Source organism: Tachyglossus aculeatus, chromosome 24 (assembly GCF_015852505.1).
Source record: "Tachyglossus aculeatus isolate mTacAcu1 chromosome 24, mTacAcu1.pri, whole genome shotgun sequence".
NCBI lineage: Eukaryota > Metazoa > Chordata > Mammalia > Monotremata > Tachyglossidae > Tachyglossus > Tachyglossus aculeatus.
The window spans coordinates 27,947,000-27,967,968 of record NC_052089.1 but is presented as its reverse complement, the minus strand read 5'-3'; the positions used below and the strand labels follow the sequence as shown (position 1 = coordinate 27,967,968).

Here is a 20,969-nt window from a genome sequence, read left to right as displayed (position 1 = left end):
CTAGGGAGGTTACAAGGTGATCAGGTTGTCCCACAGGGGGATCACAGTCTTCATCCCCATTTTACGGATGAGGGAACTGAGGCCCAGAGAAGTGAAGTGACTTGCCCAAAGTCACACAGCTCACAGTCTTTTAGACTGTGAGCCCACTGTTGGGTAGGGACCAACTCTATATGTTACCAACTTGTACTTCCCAAGCGCTTAGTACAGTGCTCTGCACACAGTAAGCACTCAATGAATACGATTGAATGAATGAATGAATTGGCGGAGCAGAGATTTGAACCCATGACCTCTGACTTCAAAACCCGGGCTCTTTCCACTGAGCCATGCTGCTTCTCTAGTAAGCACCCAGCGCTTAGAACAGTGCTTTGCACATAGTAAGCGCTTAATAAATGCCATTATTTTTATTCAACAAATACCACAATTATTATTATTTTGAGGTAAAGCAGCCTGGTCTAGTGGAAAGAGCACAGGCCTGGGGGTCAAGAAAACCTGGCTTCTGGTCTTAGCTCTTCCACTGATCTGCTGTGAGACCTTGGGAAAGTCACTTCACTTCTCTCCATCTCAGTGTTCTGCTCAGTAAAACGGTGGTCAAATGCCCATTCTCCCACCCTTGTAATAATAATAATAATAATGATGGCATTTATTAAGTGCTTACTATGTGCAAAGCACCGTTCTAAGCGCTGGGGAGGTTCCAAGGTGATTAGGTTGTCCCACGGGGGGCTCACAGTCTTCATCCCCATTTTACAGATGAGGGAACTGAGGCCCAGAGAAGTGAAGTGACCTGTCCAAAGTCACCCAGCTAACAATTGGCGGAGCTGGGATTTGAACCCATGACCTCTGACTCCAAAGCCTGTGCTCTTTTAATAATAATAATAATAATAATAATAATGATGGCATTTATTAAGCACTATGTGCAAAGCACTGTTCTAAGCGCTGGAGAGGTTACAAGGTGATCAGGTTGTCCCACGAGGGGCTCACAGTCTTAATCCCCATTTTACCAACGAGGTAACTGAGGCCCAAAGAAGTGAAGTGACTTGCCCAAAGTCACCCAGCTGACAATTGGCGGAGCTGGGATTTGAACCCATGACCTCTGACTCCAAAGCCCGGGCTCTTTCCACTGAGCCACGCTGCTTCTGTAGTCAAGGGGCTTCTATAGCGTGTGTGCTCCGTATGTTTGGTTTTGTTCTCTGTCTCCCCCTTTTAGACTGTGAGCCCACTGTTGGGTAGAGACTGTCTCTATATGTTGCCAACTTGTACTTCCCAAGCGCTTAGTACAGTGCTCTGCACACAGTAAGGGCTCAATAAATACGATTGATGATGATGATGATGATGATGGTGTGACAGAAGCATGTTCCGACTTGATTATCTTGCCTCTAATTTGGTGCCTGGCACAGTGCTTGGCACATAGTAGATATAGCAGCCTGGCTTAGTGGAAAGAGCCCGGGCTTGGGAGTCAGAGGACGTGGGTTCTAATCCTGGCTCTGCCACATGTCTGCAGTGTGACCTTGGGCAAGTCACTTCACTTCTCTGTGCCTCAGTTACCTCATCTGTATAATGGGGATTAACAGTGTGAGCCCCACGTGGGGCAACCTGATTACCCTGTGTCTACCCCAGCGTGTAAAACAGTGCTTGACACATAGTAAGCGCTTAACAAATACCATAATTATTATTATACAGCAGATATTGTTAGTTGGGCTAGAAATAGAGAAGCAGCGGGGCTCAGTGGAAAGAGCCCGGGCTTGGGAGTCAGAGGTCGTGGGTTCAAATCCCGGCTCCGCCAATTGTCAGCTGGGTGACTTTGGGCAAGTCATTTAACTTCTCTGGGCCTCAGTTACCTCATCTGTGAAATGGGGATGAAGACTGTGAGCCCCCCGTGGGCCAACCTGATCACCTTGTAACCTCCCCAGCGCTTGGAACAGTGCTTTGCACATAGTAAGCGCTTAATAAATGCCATCATTATTATTATTCTTATTAATCCTGCCTCTGCCACTTGCCTGCTGTGTGACTTTGGGCAAGTCGCTTCACCTCTCTGGGCCTCAGTTCCCTCATCTGTAAAGTGGAGATGAAGGCTGTGAGCCCCACGTGGGACAACCTGATTACCTTGTATCTGCCCCGGTGCTTTAGAACAGTGCTTGGCACATAGTAAGCGCTGAACAAATACCATCATTATTTATAATAATAATAATAATGATACAAAAGACAGTTTTATTCCAGGATGGGGATTATTATTAATATTATTAATATTATCATACCATACACTATATTATTATTAATAATAATCACCAGTCCGGAATAATTAATAATAATTATCACCAGCCCAGAATAATTAATAATAATAATAATAATAATAATAGTATTTGTTAGGCATTTACTATGTGCCAAGCACTGTATTAAGACTCTGAATCCCATGTGGAACAGGGACTGTGTCCAGCCTGATTATCTTCTATCTACCCCAGCGCTTAGAGCAGTGTTCGACCCATAGTCAGCCAATGGTATTAACAAATCCCGTCATTATTATTATTACAGCAAGAAAGAGTCCCAAGTGGGACATGGACTGTGTCCAACCTGATGATCTGGCATCTACTCCAGCACTTAGTACAGTGCTGCCTCTCCCCTGTAGATTGGGAGCCAACTGTTGCGTAGGGATTGTCGCTATCTGTTGCCGAATTGTACTTTCCAGGCGCTTCGTACAGTGCACAGTAAGCGCTCAATAAATACAATCGAATGAATCAATCAATCAATCAATCGTATTTATTGAGCGCTTACTATGTGCACAGCACTGTACTAAGCGCTTGATTAGCTTTGCGACTGGGAGAAATGAATGAATGAAGCGCTTAACGAAAACCATTTTAAAAAGGCCAAAAAGAGTCCCGGGCAAGGGTGTCCCAAACTTACTGGAAAAGTATCCTTAATGAATGAACGAAGCGCTTAACGAAAACCATTTTAAAAAGGCCAAAAAGAATCCCGGGCAAGGGTGTCCCAGACTTACTGGAAAAGTATCCTTTTTTCTGAGCGTAGCAGACGCCCAGGCCGCAGAACGCCATCACCAAGATCACGACGACGGCCGCTGTCACGATTCCGCCCACGTTCAGATCATCTGGGAAGCGGGACAGAGTCGGGCGGAAACTCAGGGCGGGCGACGGGATGCCCTACGCGCCGGCTCGGCTTTGGCCAACCAGCCGGACGGGGCCCTGGGCCTCCTTTGTTTCCTCATCTGTGAAACGGGGATGCAATCCCCATTCTCCCCCCCATCCCTGATCCCAGCGCTGGGTGACCTTGGGTGAGTCACTTTACTTAATAATAATAATGGCATTTATTAAGCGCTTACTATGTGCAAAGCACCGTTCTAAGCGCTGGGGAGGTGACAAGGTGATCAGGTTGTCCCACGGTGGGCTCACAGTCTTCATCCCCGTTTTACAGATGAGGGAACTGAGGCCCAGAGAAGTGAAGTGACTCACCCAAAGTCACCCAGCTGACAAGTGGCGGAGCCGGGATTTGAACCCATGACCTCTGACTCCAAAGCCCGGGCTCTTTTCCACTGAGCCACGCTGCTTCTCTTGTCTGCAAAAGCAGAGTAGCATAGTGGAGAAAGCACGGGCTGGGGAGTTAGAGGGTCATGGGTTCTAATCCCACTCTGCCACTCGTCTGCTATGTGACCTTGGGCAAGCTACTTCACCGGGCCTCAGTACCTCATAATAATAATAATAATAATGATGACATTTATTAAGCACTTACTATGTGCAAAGCACTTTTCTAGGCGCTGGGGAGGTTACAAGGTGATCAGGTTGTCCCACGGGGGGCTCACAGTCTTCATCCCCATTTTACAGATGAGGTAACTGAGGCCCAGAGAAGTGAAGTGACTCACCCAAAGTCACACAGCTGACAAGGGGCGGAGCCGGGATTTGAACCCATAACCTCTGACTCCAAAGTCCGGGCTCTTTCCACTGAGCCACGCCACCTCAACTGGAAAATGGGGATGAGACTGTGAGCCCCACGTGGGACAGGGACTGTGTCCAACCCGATTTTCTTGTCTCCACCTCGGCCCTTAGTCCGGTGCTTGGTGCGTAGTAAGCGCTTAACAAATGCCATAATTATTATTATTTCTCTGTGCCTCATTTTCTTCAACTGTAAAATAGGGCTCCGATACCTGTTGTCCTCCCTACTTGGACTGCGAGCCCCCCGCGGGACAGAGATTGTGTCTGACCTGATTTACCCGTATGTACCTCAGAGCTTCGCAGAGTGCTTGACATCTAGGAAGCGCTTAACAAATACCATCAAAGTTGGATCTTTCTTGGACGTGGGTTGGAGTCTCGTTAAGCCAACCAGGCAAGTATGTGGGGAATTTGGGGGAAAGCCCCCCCTGTGCCCCCATGGGCATGGCCCAGCGTGGTTTTCAATGTCAATCATTCGATTATTGGAGACGCAGCGTGGCTCGGTGGAAAGAACCCGGGCTTTGGAGTCCGAGGTCATGGGTTCAAATCCCGGCTCCACCACTTGTCGGCTGTGGGACTTTGGGCAAGTCAATACACTTCTCTGGGCCTCAGTTCCCTCATGTGTAAAATGGGGATGAAGACAGTGAGCCCCCCGTGGGACAACCTGACACCTTTTAACCTCCCTAGCGCTTCGAACAGTGCTTTGCACATGGTAAGCGCTTAATAAATGCCATCGTTATTATTATTGTTTAATGAGCGCTTGTGCAGAGCACTGTACCGAGCACCTGGGAGCGTATGATCTGACGGACTTGTCTGGCGTTTTCACCCGTAGAGCGGGGGTCCCCACCCTGCTGCCCTCGGGGAGACCGGGACGCGGAGGGAAGGGCTGATGGAGGGGACCCCCCGGCCCCCCAAGCTTCCTCCCCGCGGAGCGATTCCCCGTCGGCCGCACGTACCGACTTGCATCGTCTTCCCCGGGCACCTGCGCGATCCGACGGCGTTGTGGGCCTCACAGACGTACACCCCACTGTCCAGCGCCGAAACGGTATTGAACTGCTGTCGGGGGGCCGGGTGGGGAGAGGGGAGAGAGAGCCATGGGTCCTCGGGCCGGGGGACGGGCCTCCGAAGATGGACCAGAGGCGAGGCCGCAGTCTGGCGTCGGACCACCGTGGCCTAGCGACCCCGGGGTCTCCCGACAGGCCTCTCGCCTTCCTTCTGCTCAACCCCGGCGGGGACAGTCCTGTCCAGCCTCTGGGCCCACGACCAGGGATGGGACCGCCCGGAGGTTGGACCCCCGGCCCTTCCTGTTGGGATCTGGTGGGCGGTGGAAGGGCCTGACTTTGTTTCCCTAAAGGGTCGTACTGGGGTGGAAGGGGCAGCTGAGAGAGGAGGCGGTGTGCGGGCCTGCGGGCTGGGGGCTCGGGGGGAGTTTGTCGGGGATGAAGGGCGTGAGCTGGGATGGAGTGGAGAGGTTAGAATAATAATAATAATAATGATGGTATAGACTGTGAGCCCACTGTTGGGTAGAGAGTTGAGAGTCTGAGTTCTTTCTCAGCAGAAGCACCAGGCATTTCAGACTGCCGGCGGGTAAACGGGCCTGGACGGAGCGTCAGCGGGTAGAGAGCGGAGGGTCGAGGGTGTGCGATGGTCCGGGCTGGGTCAATATGTTTGTATGTATTTATTACTCTATTTTATTTGTACATATTTATTCTATTGATTTTATTTTGTTAATATGTTTTGTTTTGTTCTCTATCTCCCCCTTCTAGACTGTGAGCCCGCTGTTGGGTAGGGACCGTCTCTAGATGTTGCCAACTTGGACTTCCCAAGCGCTTAGTCCAGTGCTCTGCACACAGTAAGCGCTCAATAAATACGATTGAACGAATGAATGGGGAGGGGAGAGGCAAGGCTGTTTAGAGGGTCCATCCTGGGACACCTGTGGAGAGTCAGGGCTGCGGGCCGGTCTGGGCTGGGTCACTTGGGGAGACTCAAGGATGGAGAGGGGAGAGTCAGGGGGGTGGGATGGTCTGTGCTGGGTCACTGGGGGAGAATCAGGGATGGAGAGGGGAGAGTCAGGGGGGTGGGATGGTCAGTGCTGGGTCACTGGGGGACAGTCAGGGATGGACGGGGGAGAGGCGGAGCTGTTTGGAGGGTCCATCCTGGGATGCCTGGGGAGAGTCAGGGCTGAGCTGGGTCCCTTGGGGAGAAGCAAGGATGGAGAAGGGAGAGTCAGGGGGGTGGGATGGTCTGTGCTGGGTCACTGGGGGACAGTCAGGGATGGACAGGGGAGAGTCAGGGGTGTGGGAGGGTCCGTGCTGGGACACCTGGGAAGAGTCAGGGCTGGGCTGGGTCACTTGGGGAGACTCAAGGATGGAGAGGGGAGAGTCAGGGGGGTGGGATGGTCTGTGCTGGGTCACTGGGGGACAGTCAGGGATGGACAGGGGAGAGTCAGGGGTGTGGGAGGGTCCGTGCTGGGACACCTGGGAAGAGTCAGGGCTGGGCTGGGTCACTTGGGGAGACTCAAGGATGGAGAGGGGAGAGTCAGGGGGGGTGGGATGGTCTGTGCTGGGTCACTGGGGGACAGTCAGGGATGGATGGGGGAAAGGTGAAGCTGTTTGGAGGGTCCATCCTGGAACACCTGGGGAGAGTCAGGGCTGGGCGCTGGTCTGGGCTGGGTCACTAGGGGAGAAGCAAGGATGGAGAGGGGAGAGTCAGGGGGGTGGGATGGTCTGTGCTGGGTCACTGGGGGACAGTCAGGGATGGACAGGGGAGAGGCAGAGCTGTTTGGAGGGTCCATCCTGGGACGCCTGGGGAGAGTCAGGGCTGGGCTGGGTCACTTGGGGAGACTCAAGGATGGAGAGGGGAGAGTCAGGGGGGTGGGATGGTCAGTGCTGGGTCACTGGGGGACAGTCAGGGATGGACAGGGGAGAGGCAGAGCTGTTTGGAGGGTCCATCCTGGGATGCCTGGGGAGAGTCAGGGCTGTGGGCTGGTCTGGGCTGGGTCACCTGGGGAGAAGCAAGAATGGAGAGGGGAGAGTCAGGGGGGTGGGATGGTCCGTGCTGGGTCACTGGGGGACAGTCAGAGATGGACAGGGGAGAGGCGGGGGTGTGAGATGGTCCCTGCTGGGTCACTGGAGCTGGGGGAAGTCTGGATGGACAGGGGAGAGTCAGGGGAGTTAGATAGTCCATGCAGGGTCACTGAAGAAAGTCAGGGATGGAGAGGGGAGAGCCGGGGTGTGGAATGGTCAATCAATCAATCAATCAATCGTATTTATTGAGTGCTGTGTGCAGAGCACTGTACTAAAAGCTTGGGAAGTACAAGTTGGTAACGTATAGAGACGGTCCCTACCCAACAGTGGGCTCACAGTCTAGAAGGGGGAATGGTCCATGCTGGATCACCGGGAGACAGTCTGGGATGGAGAGGGGAGAATCAGGGGTGATGTAGCGTGGCTCAGTGGAAAGAGCACGGGCTTTGGAGTCAGAGGTCGTGGGTTCGAATCCCGTCTCCGCCATATCTCTGCCGTGTGACCTTGGGCAAGTCACTTAACTTCTCTGAGCCTCAGTTCCCTCATCTGGAAAACTGGGATGAAGACCGTGAGCCCCGCGTGGGACAACCTGATCACCTTGTCAGCGCTTGGAACAGCGCTTTGCACATAGTAAGCGCTTAACAAATGCCATTATTATTATTATCACGTGATCGTTTTCCTTTGGAAGCACCGTCCCGTGGGCACCGGAGCCTGTCAGCCCCCCGCCCCCATGACCCGTCCCGCGCTCAGGCCTTACCAGGGTCCCCGACTTGCGGTCGAGCGTGTAGGAGCTGTTGGTGACGGCGAGGCGTCCCGCGGGGCCGTCCGGCAGGCGCACCCCATCCCGGAACCAGGAGTACTCGGACGCGGGGATGCCCTCTTCCTCTCGACACCTCAGCTCCACCACGGTCCCGCTCAGGGCGGAGCTGGGCACCTGGCACCCCGGGACGGCCGGGGCCACTGAAACCCCCCCGGGGCCGGGGTCACCAACGAGCCCGGGCCTGGCCCACCCACTCACCCTGCCCTCAGGGAGCTTACGGTCTCTCTGACTGATGCCCAGCTAGACAGGAAATCGGTAAGCCAACTCAAAACAGAGCAGCATCACCTTCAAAGGACTGACCTACAGTTTGGGCATCGAGCTTTGTACTCAATGCATGGCTCAGTGGTTAGAGCGTGGGCCTGGGAAACAGAAGGACCTGGGTTCTAATCCCGGCTCCGCCACTTGATGGTGGTATTTGTTGAGCACGCGCTATGTGCCGGGCACTGTTCTGAGCGCTGGGGTAGATACAAGGTCATCAGGTTGCCCCACGTGGGGCTCACAGTCTTCATCCCCATTTCACAGAGGCCCAGAGAAGTCAAGTGACTTTCCCCAAGTCACCCAGCTGATAAGCGGCGGAGCCGGGATCAGAACCCACGACCTCTGACTCCCAGGACCAGGCTCTTGTCACTAAGCTACGTCCGCTGCGTGACCTTGGGCAACTCACTTGACTTCTCTGTGCCTCAGTTCCCTTATCTGTAAAATGGGATTGAGACCGTGAGCCCCACGTGGGACGGGGACTGCGGGCAACCCGGTTTGCTTGTATCTACCCCAGTGCTTAGTACAGTGCCCGGCACAGCGTAAGCATTTAGCTAAAAACCGTCATTATTATTAAAGATTAGGCCAACAGAGCGACCGAAATGTCCATTCATATTTATTACTCTATTTATTTTGCTTGTACATATCTATTCTATTTATTTTATTTTGTTAGTATGTTTGGTTTTGTTCTCTGTCTCCCCCTTTTAGACTGTGAGCCCCTGTTGGGTAGGGACTGTCTCTAGATGTTGCCAACTTGGACTTCCCAAGCGCTTAGTACAGTGCTCTGCACACAGAACGCGCTCAATAAATACGATTGATTGATTGATTGATTGATTCAAGCAGTTAGGAGACCCAAATCTACAACAGGGAACACTAAGCCCTCCAGAGACAGGAACCTTCTTTTAGACTGTGAGCCCACTATTGGGTAGGGACCGTCTCTATATGTTGCCAACTTGTACTTCCCAAGCGCTTAGTACAGTGCTCTGCACACAATAAGCGCTCAATAAATACGATTGATGATAATAATAATAATTATGGTATTTGTAAAGCACTTACTATGTGCCAAGCAATATACTAAGCACGGGGGTGGATACATACAGATTGGGCGGGACACAGTCTCCGTCTCAAGTAGGGCTCACGGTCTCAATCCCCATTTTACAGACGGGGGCGACTGAGGCCCAGACTCGCCCAGGGTCACACAGCAGACAAGTGGCAGAGCCGGGATTAGAACCCACGACCTCCTGACTCCTAGGCCCGGCTGTAACCATTACGCCGCTCTCCTTGAGGCCCGGAATCGCGTCTACTGTTCTATTTTACTTTGTCGAGAGCTTAGTCCAAGTGCTCTGCACACGGTAGGCCAACAGAGTGACCGAAATGTCCATTCATATTTAATACTCTATTTATTTTGCTTGTACATATCTATTCTATTTATTTTGTTAGTATGTTTGGTTTTCATCATCAGTCGCATTTATTGAGCACTTACTATGTGCAGAGCACTGTACTAAGCACTTGGGAAGTACAAATTGGCAACATATAGAGACAGTCCCTACCCAACAGTGGGCTCACAGTCTAAAAGGGGTAGGCAGAGAACAAAACCAAACATACTAACAAAATAAAATAAATAGAATAGATATGTACAAGTAAAATAGAGTAATAAATATGTACAAACATATATACATATATACAGGTGCTGTGGGGAAGGGAAGGAGGTAAGATGGGGGGGATGGAGAGGGGGACGAGGGGGAGAGGAAGGAATGGCCTCCTGGATGGCAGCAATGCCATGCCCATGTAGCATGTGGCATGAGCCACGGGAAGCAGCGTGGCTCAGTGGAAAGAGCCCGGGATTTGGAGTCAGAGGTCATGGGTTCAAATCCCGGCTCTGCCAACTGACAGCTGTGTGACTTTGGGCAAGTCACTCCACTTCTTTTTGGTTTTGTTCTTTGTTCTCTGTCTCCCCCTTTTAGACTGTGAGCCCACTGTTGGGTAGGGACTGTCTCTATATGTTGGCAATTTGTACTTCCCAAGCGCTTAGTCCAGTGCTCTGCACATAGTAAGCGCTCAATAAATACGATTGATGATGATGATGATGGTAAGCGCTCAACAAACACCACCGGTCGATTCACCGCCGGGATAGCAGTCACAGAGTGCTCGCTCCGTGCCAAGCTCTGTTGTCCACACCAGGGTAGATGGAAGACAGGTGGGTCGGGCCCGGTCCCGAGTGAGAGACAGGGCGACGGGAGGGAACCAGGACGCCGGGGTCCCTACCGAGCACTTTCAGGAGGAGGGACTGCTCCTGGAGATGCTGCCCACGGTCCGAGGGCGCGCTGACCTCGCAGCGGTAGTGACCGGCGTCCCCGCGGCTCACGTTCTTGATTCGGATGTCCAGGCCGATCATCTCCGCCCGGGACCGAAAATCCCCTGTCCAGAGCAATCCCCCCGGCCGGGAGCGTCTAGTGAGCGCTTCCCTGGGCGCACAGCACTGGTCTAGACTCCCCCTTCTAGACCGTGAGCCCACTGTTGGGTAGGGACCGTCTCTATAAGTTGCCACCTTGGACTTCCCAAGCGCTCAGTCCAGTGCTCTGCACACAGGAAGCGCTCAATAAATACAATTGAATGAATGAATGAATGAATGGTCTAAGCGCTTGGGAGAGGACTATGTAACAAAGCTGGTAGACACGTTCCCAGCCCACAGCTAGCTTCCAGTCTAGAGGATAATCAGTCAACCAGTGGTACTTATTGAGTGCTTATTGGGAGCACTGTACTAAGCGCTTGGGAGAGGGCACAATAAAAAAGGCAGACGCGTTCCCTGCCCACAGTGAGCTTACAGTCTAGAGGATAATAATAATAATGATGGCATTTATTAAGCGCTTACTATGTTCAAAGCGCTGTTCTAAGCGCTGGGGAGGTTACAAAGTGATCAGGTTGTCCCCCGGGGGGCTCACAGTCTTAAGCCCCATTTTACAGAAGAGGGAACTGAGGCCCAGAGAAGTGAAGGGACTCGCCCAAAGTCACGCAGCTGACAATCGGCGGAGCCGGGCTTTGAACCCAAGACCTCTGACTCCAAAGCCCGGGCTCTTTCCACGGAGCCACGCTGCTTCTCAGATAATCAGTCAACCAGTGGTATTTATTGAGCGCTTATTGCGTGCAGGGCACTGTACTAAGTGCTTGGGAGAGGGCACAATAAAAAAGTCAGACACGATCCCTGCCCACAATTAGCTTACAGGCTAGGGGATAATCAGTCAATCAATGGTATTTATCGAGCGCTTACTGGGCACAGAGCACTGTACTAAGCGCTTGGGAGAGGAGATTATAACACAGATGGTAGACGTATTCCCTGCCCCCAACAAGCTTCTAGTCTAGAGGGAAATGATGAGGGGGCATAGGAGGGCGGGGGAGAGCTGTGCCATTATTCATTCATTCATTCAATCGTATTTATTGAGCGCTTACTGTGCGCAGAGCACTGTACTAAGCGCTTGGGAAGTCCAAGATGGCAACATACAGCGACGGTCCCTACCCAACAGCGGGTTCACAACCCCAGGGCAGGACAAGGCTGTGCCCACCCTAGGCCCCGCCGTGTCCTTGACTTGCGTGAGACTGGTGCCAGGGGTGGGTACCGTTTTTTAAAAATGATATTTAAGTGCTTACTAGGGGCCAGGTACGGGTGAGTTAATCAGTGAGGCTTAGTCCCTGTCCCACGTGGGGCTCCCAGTCTTAATCCCCATCTTCCAGATGAGGTAACTGAGGCCCAGAGAAGGTCCAAGGCCACGCAGCCGACAAGTGGCGGAGCTGGAATTAGAACTCGCTCTACTTGGGGGCCTCCTCCGCTGGACGGTGGGGTCTGTCGAGTCCTTTGGCCAGCTCTCCCTCATCTCTCAGGGGGGTCTCTGTGGGCCTGGGGTAGAAAGGGGGTCCCGTTGTCCACTTCTGCCCCCACCCTGGGGTCCGCCGGAGCCGCCCCTCACCTTGAAGCGCCTCTTGGTAGTATACGAAGGAGAGGCCGCGTCCCAGCTTCTTCCACTCTAACCTGGAGGCCGCCGCCTTCTTCGGGGCCTTGCACACTAAAATCGCCTCTGGGAAGAGAGAGGGGAATAATAATAATAATAACGCTGGCATTTATTAAGTGCTTACTATGTGCTAAGCGCTGGGGGAGGTACAAGGTGATCAGGTTGTCCCACGTGGGGCTCACAGTCTTCATCCCCGTTTTCCAGATGAGAGAACTGAGGCCCAGAGAAGCGAAGCGACTTGCCCAAAGTCACCCAGCTGACATTTGGCGGGGCCGGGATTTGAACCCATGACCTCCGACTCCAAAGCCCGGGCTCTTCTCCACTGAGCCACTGAGCAAATTAGACGGGTTTAATTCGACGGAACAGGAAACCCTCTCCGTCACCTAAAGGAACTGTTCTTTGTTCCCGAACAGGGGGAATAGAAGCACTGAGTTGCAGAAAAATCTCATTTTTAGCTTGGGTTTAGCTTGGGGTTTTTTCCCACAGGGGTAGGGGTCGGGGGCCGGAACCCGGGGTCCAAGGGAGGCCCTGTGGGCCGGGAAACGGATACCGAAGTCGGCCGGGTGCGGTGAGACCCCATGGGGGTCCAGTACAGAGCTCGGACCACTGTAAGTGCTCGGTGAATACTAGGTGCCGTGATGATGATTTTACTCACAGTATTTGCTAAGTGCTTGCTATGTGCTGGTCACTGCTCTAAGTGCTGTCATTTCTTTCTATTAATAATAATAATAATAATAATGTTGATGGCTCGGTGAATACTAGGCGCCGTGACGATGATTTTACTCATGATATTTGCTAAGCGCTTGCTATGTGCTGGTCACTGCTCTAAGTGCTGTCATTTCTTTCTATTAATAATAATAATAATAATAATAATGATGATGATGTTGATGGCTCGGTGAATACTAGGCGCCGTGATGATGATTTTACTCACGGTATTTGCTAAGCGCTTGCTATGTGCCGGTCACTGCTCTAAGTGCTGTCATTTCTTTCTATTAATAATAATAATAATGTTGATGGCTCGGTGAATACTAGGCGCCGTGATGATGATTTTACTCACGGTATTTGTTAAGCGCTTGCTATGTGCCGGTCATTGCTCTAAGTGCTGTCATTTCTTTCTATTAATAATAATAATGTTGATGGCTCGGTGAATACTAGGTGCCGTGATGATGATTTTACTCACGGTATTTGCTAAGCGCTTGCTATGTGCCGGTCAGTGCTCTAAGTGCTGTCATTTCTTTCTATTAATAATAATAATAATAATGTTGATGGCTCAGTGAATACTAGGCGCCGTGATGATTATTTTACTCACGGTATTTGCTAAGCGCTTGCTATGTGCCGGTCAGTGCTCTAAGTGCTGTCATTTCTTTCTATTAATAATAATAATAATAATAATAATGTTGATGGCTCGGTGAATACTAGGCTCCACAACGATGACTTTACTCACAGTATTTGCTAAGCGCTTGCTATGTGCCGGTCACTGCTCTAAGTGCTGTCATTTCTTTCTATTCATAATAATAATAATAATAATGTTGATGGCTCAGTGAATACTAGGCGCCGTGATGATTATTTTACTCACGGTATTTGCTAAGCGCTTGCTATGTGCCGGTCAGTGCTCTAAGTGCTGTCATTTCTTTCTATTAATAATAATAATAATAATAATAATAATGTTGATGGCTCGGTGAATACTAGGCTCCACAACGATGACTTTACTCACAGTATTTGCTAAGCGCTTGCTATGTGCCGGTCACTGCTCTAAGTGCTGTCATTTCTTTCTATTCATAATAATAATAATAATAATGTTGATGGCTCAGTGAATACTAGGCGCCGTGATGATTATTTTACTCACGGTATTTGCTAAGTGCTTGCTATGTGCCGGTCAGTGCTCTAAGTGCTGTCATTTCTTTCTATTAATAATAATAATAATAATAATAATAATAATAATAATAATAATAATAATGTTGATGGCTCGGTGAATACTAGGCGCCGTGATGATGATTTTACTCACGGTATTTGCTAAGCGCTTGCTATGTGCCGGTCCCTGCTCTAAGTGCTGTCATTTCTTTCTATTAATAATAATAATGTTGACGGCTCGGTGAATACTAGGCGCCGTGATGATGATTTTACTCACGGTATTTGCTAAGCGCTTGCTATGTGCCGGTCAGTGCTCTAAGTGCTGTCATTTCTTTCTATTAATAATAATAATAATAATAATAATAATGTTGATGGCTCGGTGAATACTAGGCGCCGTGATGATGATTTTACTCACGGTATTTGCTAAGCACTTGATATGTGCCGGTCACTGCTCTAAGTGCTGTCATTTCTTTCTATTAATAATAATAATAATAATAATAATAATAATAATAATAATGTTGATGGCTCGGTGAATACTAGGCGCCGTGACGATGACTTTACTCACGGTATTTGCTAAGCGCTTGCTATGTGCTGGTCACTGTTCTAAGTGATGTCATTTCTTTCTATTAATAATAATAATAATAATAATGTTGATGGCTCGGTGAATACTAGGCGCTGTGACAATGATTTTACTCACGGTATTTGCTATGCGCTTGCTATGTGCCGGTCACTGCTCTAAGTGCTGTCATTTCTTTCTATTAATAATAATAATAATAATGTTGATGGCTCGGTGAATACTAGGCGCCATGATGATGATTTTACTCACAGTATTTGCTAAGCGCTTGCTATGTGCCGGTCACTGCTCTAAATGCTGTCATTTCTTTCTATTAATAATAATAATAATAATGTTGATGGCTTGGTGAATACTAGGCGCCGTGACGATTTTACTCACGGTATTTGCTAAGCGCTTGCTATGTGCCGGTCAGTGCTCTAAGTGCTGTCATTTCTTTCTATTAATAATAATAATAATAATAATAATAATGTTGATGGCTCGGTGAATACTACGCGCCGTGATGATTTTACTCACGGTATTTGCTAAGCACTTGATATGTGCCGGTCACTGCTCTAAGTGCTGTCATTTCTTTCTATTAATAATAATAATAATAATGTTGATGGCTCGGTGAATACTAGGCGCCGTGATGATGATTTTACTCACGGTATTTGCTAAGCGCTTGCTATGTGCCGGTCACTGCTCTAAGTGCTGTCATTTCATTCTATTAATAATAATAATAATAATAATAATTATAATGTTGATGGCTTGGTGAATACTAGGTGCCGTGAGGATGATTTTACTCACGGTATTTGCTAAGCGCTTGCTATGTGCCGGTCACTGCTCTAAGTGCTGTCATTTCTTTCTATTAATAATAATAACAATAATGTTGATGGCATTTATGAAGCGCTTACTATGTGCAAAGCACTGTACTAACCGCTGTGGTAGATTCATTCATTCATTCAATCATATTTATTGAGCACTTACTGGGTGCAGAGCACTGTACTAAGCGCTTGGGAAGTCCAAGTTGGCAACATCCAGAGACGGTCCCTACCCAACAGCGGGCTCACAGTCTAGAAGGGAGAGACAGAGAACAAAACCAAACATACTAACAAAATCAAATATATAGAATAAATATGTACAAGTAAAATAGAGTAATAAACACGTACAAACATATATACATATATACAGGTGCTGTGGGGAGGGGAAGGAGGTAAGGCGGGGGGGATGGGGTAGATACAGGCTAATCAGTTGGACACAGTCCCTGTCCCCCGCGGGCCTCACATTCTTCACCCCCATTTTACAGGTGAGGTAACCGAGGCCCAGAGAAGTAACTTGCGTCAGGTCACCCAGCGGACGAGTGGCGGAGCCGGGATTCGAACTCGGGTCCTCCTGAATCCGCCACAGAGAAGCGGCGTGGCTCAGTGGAAAGAGCCCGGGCTTGGGAGCCAGGGGTCCTGGGTTCTAATCCCGGCTCCGCCACTTGTCAGCTGTGTGACTTTGGGCAAGTCGCTTCACTTCTCTGGGCCCCAGTTACCTCATCTGTAAAATGGGGATTAAAACAAGTCACTTTACTTCTCTGGGCCTCAGTTACCTCATCTGTAAAATGGGGATTAAAACTGTGAGCCCCACGAGGGACAACCTGATCACCTTGTATCCCCCCCGAGCGCTTAGAACGGTGCTTTGCACATAGTAAGCGCTTAATAAATGCCATTATTATTATTATTCTGAATCCCAGGTCCGGGCTGTAGCCATTAGCCCAGGTTGCTTCCCTCCAGATTCTCTTTGTTGCTTTCCTCCCTCCGCAGCTCTAGACTGTGAGCTCGTCGTGGGCAGGGATTGTCACTCTTTATCGTCGTACTGTAATTTCCCAAGCGCTTAGTACAGTGTTCTGCACCTATTAAGCGCTTAATATGACTGAATGAACGAGTCAGAGACGCTCAGGGGACTGGAAAGGCAGGAAGGGAGACAGAGATGGAGCAAGACACGGAGACAGAGACAGGGAGAAGACCGGTAGGGAGAGACGCGAGGAGAGCCGGGAGGAGGTGGCTGGTGGAGGAGGTTCATTCCTTCATTCATTCAGTGGTATTTATTGAGCGCTTACTCATCATCATCATCATCAATCGTATTTATTGAGCGCTTACTATGTGCAGAGCACTGTACTAACCGCTTGGGAAGTACAAATTGGCAACATCTAGAGATAGTCCCTACCCAACAGTGGGCTCACAGTCTAAAAGGGGGAGACGGAGAACAAAACCAAACATACTAACAAAATAAAATAAATAGAATAGATATGTACAAGTAAAATAAATAGAGTAATAAATATGTACAAACATCTATACATATATACAGGTGCTGTGGGGAAGGGAAGGAGGTAAGATGAGGGGGATGGAGAGGGGGACGAGGGGGAGAGGAAGGAAGGGGCTTAGTCTGGGAAGGCCTCCTGGAGGAGGTGAGCTCTCAGCAGGGCCTCGAAGGGAGGAAGTGTACTGTGTGCAGAGCACTGTACTAAGCGCTTGGGAAATAAAAGTCGGCAACATCTAGAGACGGTCCCTACCCAACAACGCGCTCATTCATTCAATTGTATTTATTGAGTGCTTACTGTGTGCAGAGCACTGTACTAAGCGCTTGGGAAGCACAAGCTGGCAGTTTCGCTGGGATTTCGGCCTGGCGGCCTCCACGCAGCCCAAAGGCGAGGAAGGGGTCCTTAAGGGGCCTTGCCAAAAGATGTCACGGAAAAAGAAAAACCAACGGCTCGGAGTCCAGCGTCTCGGGGTCCCCCTCGGCGGGCGGCTCTCTCCACCTACCAGACATGTGGAGGAGCACTGATTTTTCCCCCCCTTTTTAAAAAAAGAAATGAAAATGGTACTTGTTCGGCGCTTTCTAGGTGCCAGACGCTGTAATAATAATCCTAATTGTGGTATTTGCTAAGCGCTACGTGCCAGGTACTGTAATAATAATCCTAACTGTGGTATTTGTTAAGCGCTACGTGCCAGGTACTGTAATAATAATCCTAACTGTGGTATTTGTTAAGCGCTACATGCCAGGTACTGTAATAATAATCCTAACTGTGGTATTTGTTAAGCGCTACGTGCCAGGCACTGTAATAAGAATAATAATAATGGCTGTGGTATTTAAGCGCTTTCTATGGGCCAGGTGCTATACTAAGAATAATAATAATAATGGTGCTTATTAAGCGCTTACTATGTGCAAAGCGCTGTTCGAAGCGCTGGGGAGTCTAGACGGGGGAGACAGACAACAGAAGAAAACATGTGGGCCCCAGGTCCCGGAGGGCCACGCTGACCAGTGGTCTGCTCGGCACATAGGAAGCGCTTAACAAATAGCACGATTATTATTATTATTATTACTCTGCGGCCTTGTCTCCGAGGAAGCGGTGAACTGGCCGCCGTGGGCAGCGGAGGGAGGGGCAGGAGGCGGGTGGGGGGCCGGGGGCCGGGTGGGGACCTTCCTGTACCGCGGCCTCTCGGTCGGGTTTCCTTCCCAGCCCTTTCCGCTGCTATGTCTTGGACCTTTTCGGCGCTCCCGGCCCTCCCACATCCCACATTGGCACGCAACCCGGGCTCTTTGTGGACCCCCGGCCCCCCGGCCTCGGAGATTCCCCCACTTTGTGCTCAGAGATTACTCCCTTCCTGTGCTCAGAGATCCCCCTTCATATGCTCAGAAATTCCCCCCCCCATATGCTCAGAAATAATAATAATAATGGCATTTATTAAGCGCTTACTATGTGCAAAGCACTGTTCTAAGCGCTGGGGGGGTTACAAGGTGACCAGGTTGTCCCACGGGGGGCTCACAGTCTTCACCCCCATTTTCCGGATGAGGGAACTGAGGCCCAGAGAAGTGAAGCGACTCGCCCAAAGGCACGCGGCTGACAATTGGCGGAGCGGGGGATTTGAACCCATGACCTCTGATTCCAAAGCCCGGGCTCTTTCCACTGCTTCTCCCATCCATGTGGGACTGTCTCTATATGTTGCCAGCTTCTACTTCCCAAGCGCTTAGTCCAGTGCTCTGCGCACAGTAAGCGCCCGATAAATACGATTGATTGATTGATCCACGTGCTCAGAGATTCATTCATTCATTCAATCGTGTTTATCGAGCACTTACTGTGCGCAGAGCACTGGACTAAGCGCTTGGGAAGTACAAATCGGCAACATATGGAGACGGTCCCTACCCAACAGCGGGCTCACAGTCGAGAAATGCCTCTTTCCTGTGCCCAGAGACGCCTCTTCCCTGTGCTTAGAGATGTCCCTGGGCTCAGAGATAATAATAATAATAATAATAATGGCATTTATTAAGTGCTTACTATGTGCAAAGCACTGTTCTAAGCGCTGGGGAGGTTCAAGGCGATCAGGCTGTCCCACCAGGGCCCATAGTCTTCATCCTCACTTTACAGACTAGGGAACTGAGGCCCACTAGCCCAAAGTCACCCAGCTGGCAATTGGCGGAGCCGGGATTTGAACCCGTGACCTCTGCCTCCAAAGCCCGGGCTCTTTCCGCCGAGCCACGCTGCCCGCTCCCTAGGCGCAGAGATCCCCCCCATACTCAGAGATCTTCATTCTCTGGACTCAGAGATCTCCCCACGTGGTGCTCAGAGACTCTCCCGTGCTCGGAGACCGGCCAGCGGGCTGGAGAGACTCAGTCTGGGCGAGCGTCGGTGGGCAGGGTTGGAGGGAGACCCCATCCCCTCCCCTTCGGCCTGTGTTTGTGGCGTCCTCACAATTCCCCCGGCCGCCGCAGGCCTGAATCCCAGATTTGAGACGTGACCTGTCAAGTATTGGCAGCTTCCGTGGAGAGCGGGGGCCCCTGAGGACTCCAGGGGGAAACAGAGTCAGGGTTTGGCGGGGGGAGGCCGGAGCCCGCCGGGTCGGGCCCAGCCGTGGACGGGAGCCCGCTGGCGGATCCGTGGGATGAGACATTCAACAGGAGCTGGACATCCTGGAGTCTCCAAGGAGACGTACGGGAAACACGGCCCTGCGGGGGGATGGGGAGAGCGGAGCCGGCCCGCGTGAAAAAGCTTGGCGAAAGCTTTTGTGGACGGTCAGTGGCCGTCAAAAAGAAACGGGGAAATCAAGGAATAACCATGACGATGAATTTTGTTAGGACGTTTGGTTTTGTTCTCTGTCTCCCCCTTTTAGACTGTGAGCCCGCTGTTGGGTAGGGACCGTCTCTATACGTTGCCAACTTGGACTTCCCAAGCGCTTAGTCCAGTGCTCTGCACACAGTGAGCGCTCAATAAATACGATTGACGATGATGACGATGAATTGTCAAGCGCTTACTATGTGCCAAGCATCGGTCTAAGCGCCGGGGGAGATGCAAGGTCATCAGGTGGGGCTCGCCGTCTTCCTCCCCGTTTTACAGGTGAGGTCACCGAGGCCCAGAGAAGTCAAGTGACTTGCCCAAAGTCACACAGCCGACAAGTGGCAGAGCTGGGATTAGAACCCACGACCTCTGACTCCCAAGCCCGGGCTCTTTCCACTAGGCCACGCTGCTTCTCCGGATCATCATCGTTATGGTATCCGTTGAGTGCTTACTCTGTGCCGAGCGCTGGGGCCTTCACCCGATCATCAGGTCAGTCGTGGTCCCTGTCCCCTAAGTGTGAAGCAGCGTGGCTCAGTGGAAAGAGCCCGGGCTTTGGAGTCAGAGGTCGTGGGTTCTAATCCTGGCTCCGCCAGTTGTCAGCTGTGTGACTTTGGGCAAGTCACTTCACTTCTCTGGACCTCAGTTCCCTCATCTGGAAAATGGGGATGAAGACTGGGAGCCCACCATGGGACAACCTGATCACCTTGTAACCACCCCAGCGCTTAGAGTAGTGCTTTTCACATAGTAAGCGCTTAATAAACATTATTATAATTATAATTATTATTATTATTATTATTATTATTATCTCTGAGCCCAGGGGCATCTCTAAGCACAGGGAAGAGGTGTCTCTGGGCACAGGGAAGAGGCGCCTTTGGGCACAGGGAAGAGGTGTCTCTGGGCACAGGGAAGAGGCGTCTTTGGGCACAGGGAAGAGGTGTCTCTGGGCACAGGGAAGAGGTGTCTCTGGGCACAGGAACAGTGCTTTGCACATAGTAAGCACTTAATAAATGCCATTAAAAAAAAAGGCCATGTTCTTCTGACAGCTAGGCCCGGGCTCAGTCCATTATGCCACGCTGCCGCCTCACTTAAGAATAATATAATAATGGCATTTATTAAGCGTTTACTATGTGCAAAGCACTGTTCTAAGCGCTGGGGAGGTTACAGGGTGATCAGGCTGTCCCAAGGGGGCTCACAATCTTCATCACCATTTTACAGATGAGGTCACTGAGGCCCAGAGAAGTGAAGTGATCTGCCCAAGGTCACACAGCTGACAAGTGGCGGAGCCGGGATTTGAACCTGTGACCTCTGACTCCCAAGCCCGGGGTCTTTCCACTGAGCCACGCTGCTTCTCTCGTGCTCACTTCTACTGAGGTTATTCATTCATTCAATCGTATTTATTGAGCACTTACTGTGTGCAGAGCACTGTACTAAGCGCT

General features: G+C 50.7%; 1 protein-coding gene across 5 annotated transcripts in view; it reads right to left on the bottom strand.

Annotated features, from left to right (window-relative positions):
- The window catches only part of JAM2 (junctional adhesion molecule 2), a 49,707-nt gene that overhangs the window by 14,913 nt on the left and 13,825 nt on the right, over nt 1–20,969 (bottom strand). For 3 of the 5 annotated variants that reach the window (XR_005456147.1, XM_038766120.1, XM_038766122.1), the window contains exons 3-7: nt 11,993–12,100; nt 10,296–10,448; nt 7,713–7,915; nt 4,889–4,988; nt 2,990–3,097 (exon numbers count right to left, since the gene is read on the bottom strand). Coding sequence is in view for 4 of the 5 variants with exons in the window: in XM_038766120.1 (XP_038622048.1) it covers nt 2,990–3,097; nt 4,889–4,988; nt 7,713–7,915; nt 10,296–10,448; nt 11,993–12,100 (672 nt within the window). In the remaining variant the exon portion in view is untranslated. The remainder of the gene's footprint in view (nt 1–2,989; nt 3,098–4,888; nt 4,989–7,712; nt 7,916–10,295; nt 10,449–11,992; nt 12,101–20,969) is intronic. The other 2 variants (XM_038766121.1, XM_038766123.1) reach the window with 2 other exon arrangements.